The sequence below is a fragment of the Dicentrarchus labrax genome, unplaced genomic scaffold, assembly GCF_905237075.1.
Source record: "Dicentrarchus labrax unplaced genomic scaffold, dlabrax2021, whole genome shotgun sequence".
In the NCBI taxonomy this organism is placed as follows: Eukaryota; Metazoa; Chordata; class Actinopteri; family Moronidae; genus Dicentrarchus; species Dicentrarchus labrax.
Genome location: NW_026136875.1, coordinates 897,876 through 910,000, shown reverse-complemented (window position 1 = coordinate 910,000; position 12,125 = coordinate 897,876). Strand labels below are relative to the sequence as shown.

The 12,125-nt window shown below is 40.3% G+C and overlaps 1 protein-coding gene and 1 long non-coding RNA gene across 2 annotated transcripts in view; one reads left to right on the top strand and one right to left on the bottom strand.

The window, feature by feature from the left end:
• Positions 1-636, bottom strand: part of LOC127360422 (uncharacterized) — a 2,224-nt gene extending 1,588 nt beyond the window's left edge. Inside the window, exon 1 of the long non-coding RNA XR_007883669.1 lies at positions 488-636. This is a non-coding gene — a long non-coding RNA (uncharacterized LOC127360422). The remainder of the gene's footprint in view (positions 1-487) is intronic.
• Positions 637-8,486: 7,850 nt separating this feature from the next.
• LOC127360396 (nuclear factor 7, ovary-like) lies at positions 8,487-12,125 on the top strand. Its single transcript, XM_051394812.1, has one exon. It carries the CDS (start codon positions 8,781-8,783, stop codon positions 10,149-10,151), a length of 1,371 nt encoding a protein of 456 aa, XP_051250772.1. The 5' UTR covers positions 8,487-8,780; the 3' UTR covers positions 10,152-12,125.

The window sequence follows — 12,125 nt, the reverse complement described above, 5'->3', positions numbered from 1 at the left end:
AACCAGAGAGAGACAGAGGGAGAGAGGGAGGGGAGAGAGGAAGAGAGATAGATAGAGACAGAGAGAGAGAGGGTGAAAATAAGACATTACTTTATTATTATTACACACATTAGCATCAATGAAGCTGCGTGAGCTAACAAACAGTAAACAATAATAACAACAATAACTTAATAAACAATAACAGGTTCTGTAAACAATCTGGCTTCATGCAGATCGGACTCAGCACCTCGGGGGCGTGGCCTAAACACCGCCAGGCTCGAAACATCGGTCTGGAACTGAAATGTTTGTGTTTTTTAACGACTTTGCGATAAAAGCGCCACCTAGTGGCTGATGTGCACACAGCCTCAAGGCATCATGGGAAATGAGTGTATTTAAGAATGTAGCTCACATATATCTCTTATACAGCAGACTGTTTAACAGCATTTAGAAATAAAGCATATACAGAAATAAAGCAAAACAACATTTAGTAAACCTGATTGTAGTTCACCTGATCGTCCTACTGAGCCTTTATCACACAGCTCAGGTGTTTCTGTTATTTTGTGTGTGTGTGTGTGTGTGTGTGTGTGTGTGTGTGTGTGTGTGTGTGTGTGCTATGAAGAGGAACCTGCAGCCCTCCGTTGCTCTGCAGGATGTCTCCTGCGCTCTGAAAGGAAGTTGAGTCACTTGAGTGGAGAAAGTTCGTTTCTGCTTTTGTGTTTCTTCACTTCTCTTTGAGTCATCGACATTCTGGTTGCATAAGAACTCAATGTGAAACTGTGGTTCTGGTGGATCTGTGGGCTGGAGCACAGAGGAACATGCTGCCGCTAAAACGACTGATATTTCAATGAGGTTTTGAATGGGGGAGTTTCCTCTCGCTGGCAGCTTGTAGAGATTGTTACAACGTTTCCTGTTAATATCACAGTGATGAAGTCGTTTATCTCGGGACCAATCACTGCTGGCGGTCTGTGACAGGACGTGGTTTAAGGGGAGGAGTGAAGGCAGGAAGAGCAGCTTCGATATTAAGGAGGAAACCTTATAAGGTGAAATTAATGCGACCAGAAAGACGTTCCAGCTTCTGTCAGTGAAATATTAAAACTTTCTGCTGATTCTTTTATATTTGACCAAAGGTCTTAATTTAATAAATCACATCTTCAGTTTGTTTCAGACGCCTCTGAGAAAAACTGTTGGGTCTCTGTAAATAATGTTATAAGGAGTTCGGTCTAGACCTGCTCTATTTGAAAAGTGTCCTGAGATAACTTCTGTTATGAATTGGCGCTATACAAATAAAATTGAATTGAATTGAATTGAATTGAATTATGAGCTTTCAGCATGTTTCCACCTGGAAATGGATTAATCTGTTCTAGTTCAACCAGTTAATGATCAGAGTTCATGTTGCTGTGGTTGAGACACACACACACACACACACACACACACACACACACACACACACACACACACAAACACACATACACTGATGGTACTGATGAGCTGATTTGTTTTATTAAATGTTAAATATTAAGTTTGAAGGTTTATGAATTTAATCTGAGGTGTTTTTATTGAATCACTGTGAACTGAATAAATCAGATGAATGAATGAATGAATGAATGGATGAATGGATGAATGGATGATGTTTGCAGAACGGGATATGGTTCTCTGAGGAGGAGCTACTGACCGTGTTAAAGTTGAACATTTTCAGTTCTTTTAAAGAACAACTGAATCTGACCCTAAACAGAGATGAAGATTTCCTCCAGTCGGCTGCTGTGTGGCTCTGTGCTGCCACCTGCTGGTCAGTGAATGCACCGCCTACAGTCAACAGTTCAGACTGAAGGATGAATCTGGTCAGAACTTTAATTTGTCTCTTTCATCTGATTCATTCAAATAAAAGAAACATTTCAGACTATAATTTCAAGATAAAATGTGAAAGTTTTCATGTCTTTGCTGCTGTTCTTTAAAAGTTCCTGTGAGGACGAGGAAATAAACAATGGTTATATTCTGTAACTTGTTGAACAGTTGGCTGGAGAACTGGACTGAAACAGATGTTAAACCTGAAAGACTGTTAAACTTGGACAGTAAAAATATATTCATGGTTTCCTCACATAAACTGTAAAAAAATCCAAGATGGCTGACGCACAGGTGAAGCTCAGTGGCCGTCGCCGCCTACATCATTTGGAAAAAGAGATCTTCAGGACACACCTGGTTCCTAAATTACAAAACATTGTTTGTCTGTGTTACACAAGAGTTTCAATAAAATGTTTCTGAGGCAAAAATAACTGACTCATAAAACAATGATCAATAAATCCAGGTGAACTCTGCTATAATACAATAATCAGACTTACATTTACAGCAGAGTGCTGTTATTATTGGATTGTTATTATTTTAATGTGAATGTTAAAAGTTATAGAAGTGTAATAAAAGTCATTATCTGTGAGATTACAGTAATTATTGCTGTTTACACTGATAACAACTGTATTTGGACAGTTTACCTTATACACTGATAAACAACATTTATTCAACTTCCATCATTATACAACATATCTGTCAGTTAACTAACTAATACATTAAAGTTATACAACTAATACTTTTTACTGTTAATGTCACTAATTTTATATCAGTTTATAATTGTATTAACAGTATTAAACTTGAATTCAACAGTTTAATTCATTAAATTGAACTTTTCTTTAAAAACAAGTAATTTTGATGGTTTACGGTTATTTCATGTTATTTTACATGTCGATGTATTTAAAAGTGAGACCCGGGCGGTAACACTGACCACAGAAATACAATAGCTAACGTTAGCAAAGCTAGTGGCTCTGACATGCTAACTCTCTGGTGTCGGTAATGAAGATCTTTCCCCACCCAGATTTATCCTGGGGATGGAACCGACAACCTCCTGGCTGTTCACTGGAATATCGGTGCTGCTGCAGGCGGAAGGACTGACTGAGGATGCTGAATAATGACCTTCTGACTGCTTCTGACAATGGACTTGTCTCTGTACTTGTATTATTAGATCTTAGTGCTGCATTTGACACCATTGACCATAATATTCTTTACAGAGACTTGAGCATCAAATTGGCATTAAAGGAACTGCCCTAACCTGGTTTAAGTCATACTTATCAGATCGTTCTCAGTTTGTACATGTTAACAATGAATCCTCCATAAATACTAAAGTTAGTCATGGAGTTCCACAAGGTTCTGTACTTGGACCAATACTATTTACTTTATATATGCTCCCTTTAGGCAACATTATTAGGAATCACTCCATTAACTTTCACTGTTATGCAGATGATACGCAGTTATATCTATCAATCAAACCCAATGAAATTAATCAATTATCTAAATTACAAACATGTCTTAAGGACATAAAATCCTGGATGACCTGCAATTTTATGATGTTAAACTCAGAAAAAACGAAATTCTTGTTCTTGGCCCCAAAAACCTTAGAGACTCACTGTCTAAAGATATAGTCACTCTAGATGGCATTAACTTGGCCTCTAGCACCACTGTCAGGAATCTTGGAGTTATCTTTGATCAGGATTTGTCATTTAACTCCCACATAAAGCAGACCTCTAGGACTGCCTTCTTTCATTACGTAATATTAGAAAAATTAGACACATACTATCACAGACAGATGCAGAAAAACTAATCCATGCATTTGTTACTTCAAGGCTGGATTACTGCAACTCTTTATTATCAGGTTGCCCCAATAAGTCCATTAAAACGCTCCAATTAATTCAGAACGCTGCAGCACGAGTACTGACAGGAACTAGAAAAAGAGATCACATCTCTCCTGTACTAGCTACTCTGCATTGGCTCCCTATAAAATGTAGAATTGAATTTAAAATCCTCCTCCTCACCTATAAAGCTCTTCATGGTCAGGCCCCTTCATATCTTAAAGAGCTCATAGTACCCTATTACCCCACTAGAACACTACGTTCTCTGAATGCTGGGCTACTTGTGGTTCCTATAGTCTCTAAAAGTAGAACAGGAGCCAGAGCCTTCAGTTACCAAGCTCCTCCCTGTGGAACCAGCTTCCAGTTGTGGTTCGGGAGGCAGACACCCTCTCCACATTCAAGAGTAGGCTTAAGACATTCCTCTTGATAAAGCTTATAGTTAGGGCTGGATCAGGTGAGTCCTGAACCATCCCTTAGTTATGCTGCTATAGGCCTAGACTATCGGGGGATTTCCCATGGTGCACTGAGCTACTCTCTTCCTCTCTCTTTCTGCACTCATTCATGTCCCATTAATGCATGTTACTAACTCCACTTCTTCCCCGGAGTTCTTGTGCTTTCTCGTCTCGCAGGTTCTCATGGATCCTGGTGGAGCCTCCTGCCATGGTCCTGCTTGACTGCCATTGCCAATACTGTTGTTGCTGTGCGTCTCTCTGTCTGTCGCTCTCTCTCTCTCTCTCTCTCTCTCTCTCTCTCTCTCTCTCTCTCTCTCTCTCTCACCCCAACTGGTCGAGACAGACGACCACCCACCTAGAGCCGGAGGATCTGTCCCTAGGTTTCTGCCTTTTAACAGGCAGTTTTTCCTTGCCCTTGTCTCCAAGGTCTTGCTCATGGTGGTACTGTTGGGTCTCTGTAATTAATGTTGAGGAGTTCGGTCTAGACCTGCTCTATTTGAAAAGTGTCCTGAGATAACTTCTGTTATGAATTGGCGCTATACAAATAAAATTGAATTGAATTGAATTGAATTCATCGTGATCAGTGATGGTGGAGGTTGTTGGTTCAATCCCTGGACGAGCAGGATAAATCTTTACCACCACCGAGGAGCCCTTGAGCAATTCCTCTAAGCTGCTCAGTGGCAGCCGGTCAGACTGTGGTTGCACTGGGCAGTTTCAAAAAGGCTCCATCTGTCCAACAGTGCTAACAGTGCTAACAGTGCTAACAGCTAATAGATAACAATGCTAACAGTGCTAATAGCTAACAGCTAATAGATAACAATGCTAACAGTGCTAACATGTGGATTCATTCATGTGGATGTTGACAATGACTGCCTTAGTAATGCATTTATATCATTAATAGACTCAATTGGCTTCTGTCAGAGTGTAAATAAACCAACTCATTGTTTTAATCACACTCTTGACCTTGTTTTATCATATGGCATTGATATTGAACATTTAATAGTCTTCCCACATAATCCTTTCCTATCTGACCATTATTTAATAACTTTTGAATTCATACTATTAGATTATAAGCCATTAGGCAAAACTTCCTACAGCAGATGTCTATCTGACAGTGCTGTAGCTAAATTTAAGGAGGAGATTCCTTCAGTGTTTAATTCAATGCCATGTCTGAATTTAACAGAGTCCTATAACGACTTTAGTCCCTCTGAAATTGATAATCTTGTCGATAGTGCTACAGGCTCACTACGATCAACATTAGACTCTATCACTCCTATAAAAAGGAAATTATTAAAACATAGGAGACTAGCACCTTGGTATAACCACCAAACCCGCCAGTTAAAACAAATAGCTAGGAAATCTGAAAGGAAATGGCGCTCTTCCAAATTATCAGAATATCGCTCAATTTGGCAAGATAATCTTAAAACTTATAGAAAGGCCCTCCGTAATGCCAGAGGAGCCTATTACTCAGCACTAATAGAAGAAAATAAGAACAACCCTAGGTTCCTCTTCAGCACTGTAGCCAGGCTGACAGAGAGTCCACAACTCTATTGAGCCACATATCCCCATAAACCTAAGTAGCAATGACTTCATGAGCTTCTTCTATAATAAAATTATTACTATTAGAGAGAAAATTAATCACCAACTGCCATCAACAGGTATCAGTGGCTCTCCAAGTTCAGGAACTTTAACTAATGTAAACTCAGATATATATTTAGACTGTTTTTCTGCTATCGATCTTCATCAGTTAACTTCAATCATTTCTTCATCGAAGCCATCAACCTGTCTATTAGACCCGATCCCAACTAGGCTGCTTAAAGAAGTTGTACCCTTAATTGGCACTTCTTTACTGGATATGATTAATCTTTCTTTATTATCAGGATATGTACCACAGTCCTTTAAAGTAGCTGTAATTAAACCCCTTCTTAAAAAGCCCACTCTTGACCCAGGGGTTTTAGCTAACTATAGACCAATCTCTAACCTCCCCTTCCTCTCTAAGTTCTGGAGAAAGTAGTCGCCAAAGAGTTGTGTGACTTTCTACATAACAATAGTTTATTTGAGGATTTTCAGTCAGGATTTAGAGTTCATCACAGCACAGAGACAGCTCTGGTTAAAGTTAATAACGACCTTTTGATTGCTTCAGACAATGAACTTGTCTCTGTACTTGTATTATTAGATCTTAGTGCTGCATTTGACACCATTGACCATAATATTCTTTTACAGAGACTTGAGCATCAAATTGGCATTAAAGGAACCGCACTAAGCTGGTTTAAGTCATATTTATCAGATCGCTCGCAGTTTGTACATGTTAACAATGAATCTTCACTAAATACTATGGTTAGTCATGGAGTTCCACAAGGTTCTGTACTTGGACCACTTCTATTTACTTTATATATGCTTCCTTTAGGCAACATTATTAGGAATCACTCCATTAACTTTCACTGTTATGCAGATGATACGCAGTTATATCTATCGATCAAGCCCGATGAAATTAATCAATTATCTAAATTACAAACATGTCTTAAGGACATAAAATCCTGGATGAGCTGCAATTTTCTGATGTTAAACTTAGAAAAAAACGAAATTCTTGTTCTTGGCCCCAAAAATCTTAGAGACTCACTGTCTAAAGATATAGTCACTCTAGATGGCATTACCTTGGCCTCTAGCACCACTGTCAGGAATCTTGGAGTTATCTTTGATCAGGATTTGTCATTTAACTCCCACATAAAGCAGACCTCTAGGACTGCCTTCTTTCATTTACGTAATATTAGAAAAATTAGACACATACTATCACAGACTGATGCAGAAAAACTAATCCATGCATTTGTTACTTCAAGGCTGGATTACTGCAACTCTTTATTATCAGGTTGCCCCAATAAGTCCATTAAGACGCTCCAATTAATTCAGAACGCTGCAGCACGAGTACTGACAGGAACTAGAAAAAGATCACATCTCTCCTGTACTAGCTTCTCTGCATTGGCTCCCTATAAAATGTAGAATAGAATTTAAAATCCTCCTCCTCACCTATAAAGCTCTTCATGGTCAGGCCCCTTCATATCTTAAAGAGCTCATAGTACCCTATTACCCCTCTAGAACACTACGTTCTCTGAATGCTGGGCTACTTGTGGTTCCTATAGTCTCTAAAAGTAGAACAGGAGCCAGAGCCTTCAGTTACCAAGCTCCTCTCCTTACCAGCTTCCAGTTGTGGTTCGGGAGGCAGACACCCTCACCACATTCAAGAGTAGACTTAAGACATTCCTCTTTGATAAAGCTTATAGTTAGGGCTGGATCAGGTGAGTCCTGAACCATCCCTTAGTTATGCTGCTATAGGCCTAGACTATCGGGGATTTCCCATGGTGCACTGAGCTCCTCTCTTCCTCTCTCTTTCTGCACTCATTCATGTTCCATTAATGCATGTTACTAACTTCACTTCTTCCCCGGAGTTCTTGTGCTTTCTCGTCTCGCAGGTTCTTATCAATCCTGGTGGAGCCTCCTGCCATGGTCCTGCTTGACTGCCATTGCCAATACTGTTGTTGCTGTGCACCTGTCGGTCTGTCTCTCTCTCTCTCTCTCTGTCTCTCTCTCTCTCTCTCTCTCTCACCCCAACTGGTCGAGACGACCACCCACCTAGAGCCGGAGGATCTGTCCTAGGTTTCTGCCTTTTAACAGGCAGTTTTTCCTTGCCCTTGTCTCCAAGGTCTTGCTCATGGTGGTACTGTTTGGTCCTGAGATAACTTCTGTTATGAATTGGCGCTATACAAATAAAATTGAATTGAATTGAATTGAATTAACAGCTAACAGTGCTAACAGTGCTAACAGCTAACAGATAACAGTGCAAAAAGCAAAAATAAAACTTTATTACTATACAGAAAGATATTAGTGAAATATTCTAAGATTTGCTAACTTGCTCCTCTATAAATATAAATATATAAATATATATTCATTCACCATGTCACTACCTCCTGTTGTAATAACTAATATAATATAATCAATAATTATTTTGACTTAATTCCCTTTGTATAAAAAGCTTTTTAAAGTGAACATACAACCTTAATTCTATTTTATTTTATTATTTAATGTTTATTTCTGTGTTCCTTCCTGAGTGAGGGATCAATAAAATTTATCTCATTTTATATTAATCTAACTTTGACTTTATTGAGTTCACTGATTGTTTTTGACTTTCTCATAAATTTTTCTGTAACAGGATTTAAACCAAAGTAAAAAAAGTCACAGAAATATGAGTGAAAGTGAATTTGCTCTGGTTGTTTTCTTTGTGATGTGATCTCAGAGCAGTGTGATGGATCATATTTCCCTTTAAAATGAGACACAGCAGTCAGCTGACAAAGCTCCGCCCCTTAAAGACATCACCTGAGACCAACCAGGAAACAGGTTGTTCCTGTTCAGTTCTCACTGAGGAGAGACACACAGTTGGAGAGACAGACGGTAAGATTTACCTTCATTACACAGCTGTGACTTTAACTGAGGGAGGACAGTTACAGGACGGAGGACTGAAGAATTCTGAAGTACTCTGAAGGACTTCAACCTGCTGCTGAATGAAAAAACTCTCAAAGACTCAAAGTGAAAGTAACTGAGGCAACTTTTTACGGCAGGGCGGGAACCATAACTGACCAACCTCTTTAACGTGTTGTCTGCTGTTTCCAGCTGCACTCAGAGACAAATGGCTTCCAGATTAGAGGAGGGTCTCTGCTGTCCGGTCTGTCATGAGGTCTTTAGAGATCCTGTTGTTCTGTCATGCAGCCACAGCTTCTGTAAAGACTGTCTGAAGAGCTGGTGGAAGGAGAAACAGACACGTGACTGTCCAGTTTGTAAAAGATCTTCAAAGAATCAACCACTTTTAAGCCTGACTTTAAAGAACCTGTGTGAGAGTTTCTTACAGGAGAGAGATCAGAGATCTTCAGAGGCTCTCTGCAGTCTGCACTCTGAGAAACTCAAACTCTTCTGTCTGGACCATCAGCAACCAGTGTGTGTTGTCTGCAGAGATTCAAAAAAACACACCAACCACAGATTCAGACCCATTGATGAAGCTGCACAGGATCACAAAAAGAAGCTCCAGAAATCTCTGGAGCCTTTAAAGGAGAAGTTAAAGGTTTGTGAAGGAGTTAAAGTGAAGTTTGATCAAACAGCAGAACACATGAAGGTCCAGGCCCGACACACAGAGAGGCTGATTAAGGAGCAGTTTAAGAAGCTTCACCAGTTTCTAGAAGAGGAAGAGGAGGCCAGGCTGGCTGCACTGAGGGAGGAAGAGGAGCAGAAGAGTCAGATAATGAAGGAGAAGATGGAGGCCCTGAGCAGAGAGATAGCAGCTCTTTCAGACACAGTCAGAGCCACAGAGGAGGAGCTGAGAGCTGAAGACGTCTCATTCCTGAACAACTACAAGGCTGCAGTGGAAAGAGTCCAGCAGCGCCCCCTGCTGGAGGATCCACAGCTGCCCTCAGGAGCTCTGATAGACGAGGCCAAACACCTGGGCAACCTGACCTTCAACATCTGGAACAAGATGAAGGACATGGTCTCCTACACTCCTGTGATTCTGGATCCAAACACTGCTCATCCAGAACTCGTCCTGTCTGAAGATCTGACCAGTGTGAGAGCAGGAGAGGAACAGCAGCTTCCTGATAATCCAGAGAGGTTTGATTATTACGGCTCTGTTCTGGGCTCTAAGGGCTTTAACTCAGGGACTCACAGCTGGGATGTCGAGGTTGGATACAGTACAGTCTGGTTACTCGGTGTGTTTGCAGAGTCTGTCCAGAGGAAGGGAATCATAGAGTCTGGATTATGGAGAATACAGTTCTATAAAGGTAAATACTCAGCACGGTCACCACCAGCTCCATCCACTGGTCTCGTAGTTCAGAAGAAGGTCCAGAGGATCAGAGTGAATCTGGACTGGAACAGAGGAAAGCTGTCGTTCTCTGATCCTGATACTAACACACACATACACACCATCACACACACTTTCACTGAGAGGATGTTTCCATACATTAACACTGTGAATAAAGTGAAGGTCAGTGTGACAGTGGAACAGAGCAGTTAGAGATAAAGAGGATGATTATATTCATCATGTTTGTTTCAAAGTTATTTATTTGGCCTTTTGTTGGCTCTATTGATAGTGACAGCTGTAGAGAGACAGGAAAGGTGGGTGGAGAGAGAGGATGACACGCAGCAAAGGGCCGCAGGTCAGATTTGAACCTGTGCCGCTGCAGCAACTCCGTATATGGGTCACCAGCTCTACCAACTGAGATAACTGGGCGCCCATATTCATCATGTTTTAAAGGTAAAAGTCTCTGAATAGTAAAATGATCTTTTATTAAATGTGTATGTGTGAGGGACGAGTACAGAGACACTGACAGCAGCAGAAACAGTGTCCAATGTACACGTGTATATAGCGGAAGCTCCTCAACAATGATTACTAAATACTGACTCTCATATCTTCAAATTGTCTCAAAGAAGGAATCTCCCAAACCCTCAGTGACACCCAGTCAGGATTTATCAAATCAAATCAAGTTTATTTGTATAGCCCTTTACAATAGCCGAAAGGTACCCAAAGTGCTTTACAACAAAGCCATAAAACAATACATAACATATACATAACATACAAATACAATTAAAAGTGCTGCGGCGCTGCAGGGTATTAAAAGCCTTCCAGAAATGCATAGAAAAGAGCAGACAGAAAGAGTACACCTAGGAGACAGTACTGCCCTAGTCAGAATTGAATGCTAATCTAAAAAAGTGGGTCTTAAGCTTCAATTTAAAAAGGCTGAGATCAGTAGTGGTGCGAATGTCATGGGGCAGTTTGTTCCACAGTCTGGGAGCAGCGATGGCAAAAGAACGATCACCCCACTGTTTAAGTCTCGACTTAGGGACCTCTAACAGAAGCTGACCCGAAGAGCGCAGGGCTCTGTCACAATTGCGAAAAGTTAAAATCTCTAACAAGTAAGAGGGGGCCAAGCCATTAATGGCATTAAAAACAAACAACAGAAGTTGAAAATCAATTCTAAAATGGACTGGAAGCTAGTGGAGTGACGACAGCACAGGGGTAATGTGTTCGCGTCTGGACCTGCTTGTTAAAAATCGGGCAGCAGCGTTCTGCACAAGTTGGAGACGAGAAGATTTATGAGAGGTTGACCAATGTATAACAACGAGCACCGAGTCCTAGACCTGCTTGAATACAGTGATTATATCAATGATGATGGCTTTATTCTTTGTCTGTATTTGTATAAAGCTGTTGACGTGGTAGAACAGATCTTTGGAACTGAGTGGCTTTAGAGAGAATTTCAGAAACGTAATGAAATGCTTTTATCACGACAGCAACAGCTCAATATCTTTATCAGGTGGTTCTTCCCCTCGTTTTACAGTGAACAGAGGTAGAAAACAAGGCTGTCCAATTTCACCATCACTCTTCTTAGTGGCAGCGGAAAGGCTCTCAGTTCTTATCAAAAGTTCACATATTGTAACCAGATGAGTAACCAGATGTGTTGTAACTCAGATAATGCAGACCTTGTGCTCATGTTTTGGAAATGTACAGATTGAAGTTTTTTGGAACAACCGTTATAAACATATATCAGAAATACTGCAGACAGTAATTACACTGGACCCCCCCAATATCTATTCTGGGTGAAGCAGAAATGCTCAAAGAGATTAATAATGAGGAGAAGAAACTAATATGATTAATAATGACAGCAGCAACAAAATGTACATTAACTATTGTCATATTGCCCCCCAGAAACAATCCTGTACAATGTTAAAGGGAAACCAATGAAATGTGACAGGATGTGGGGCAAACTTGTTCCCAATATACAAACAATAGAGGGGCAGTTATTGCTATAGATATATACATTTGTGTATGAAGTGAGGCTGTGATTGATTGTTGATTTTAATGAGAGTCTGAGAGGGAGCTGAATATGTGTGTGTTTGTTGTGCTGGAGGGATGGGCCAATGGATTGTGTCAATGTTTTAATGACTGTCAAATTCAAACAATAAAGAGAGAATTATGAAATGGAAAAATAAA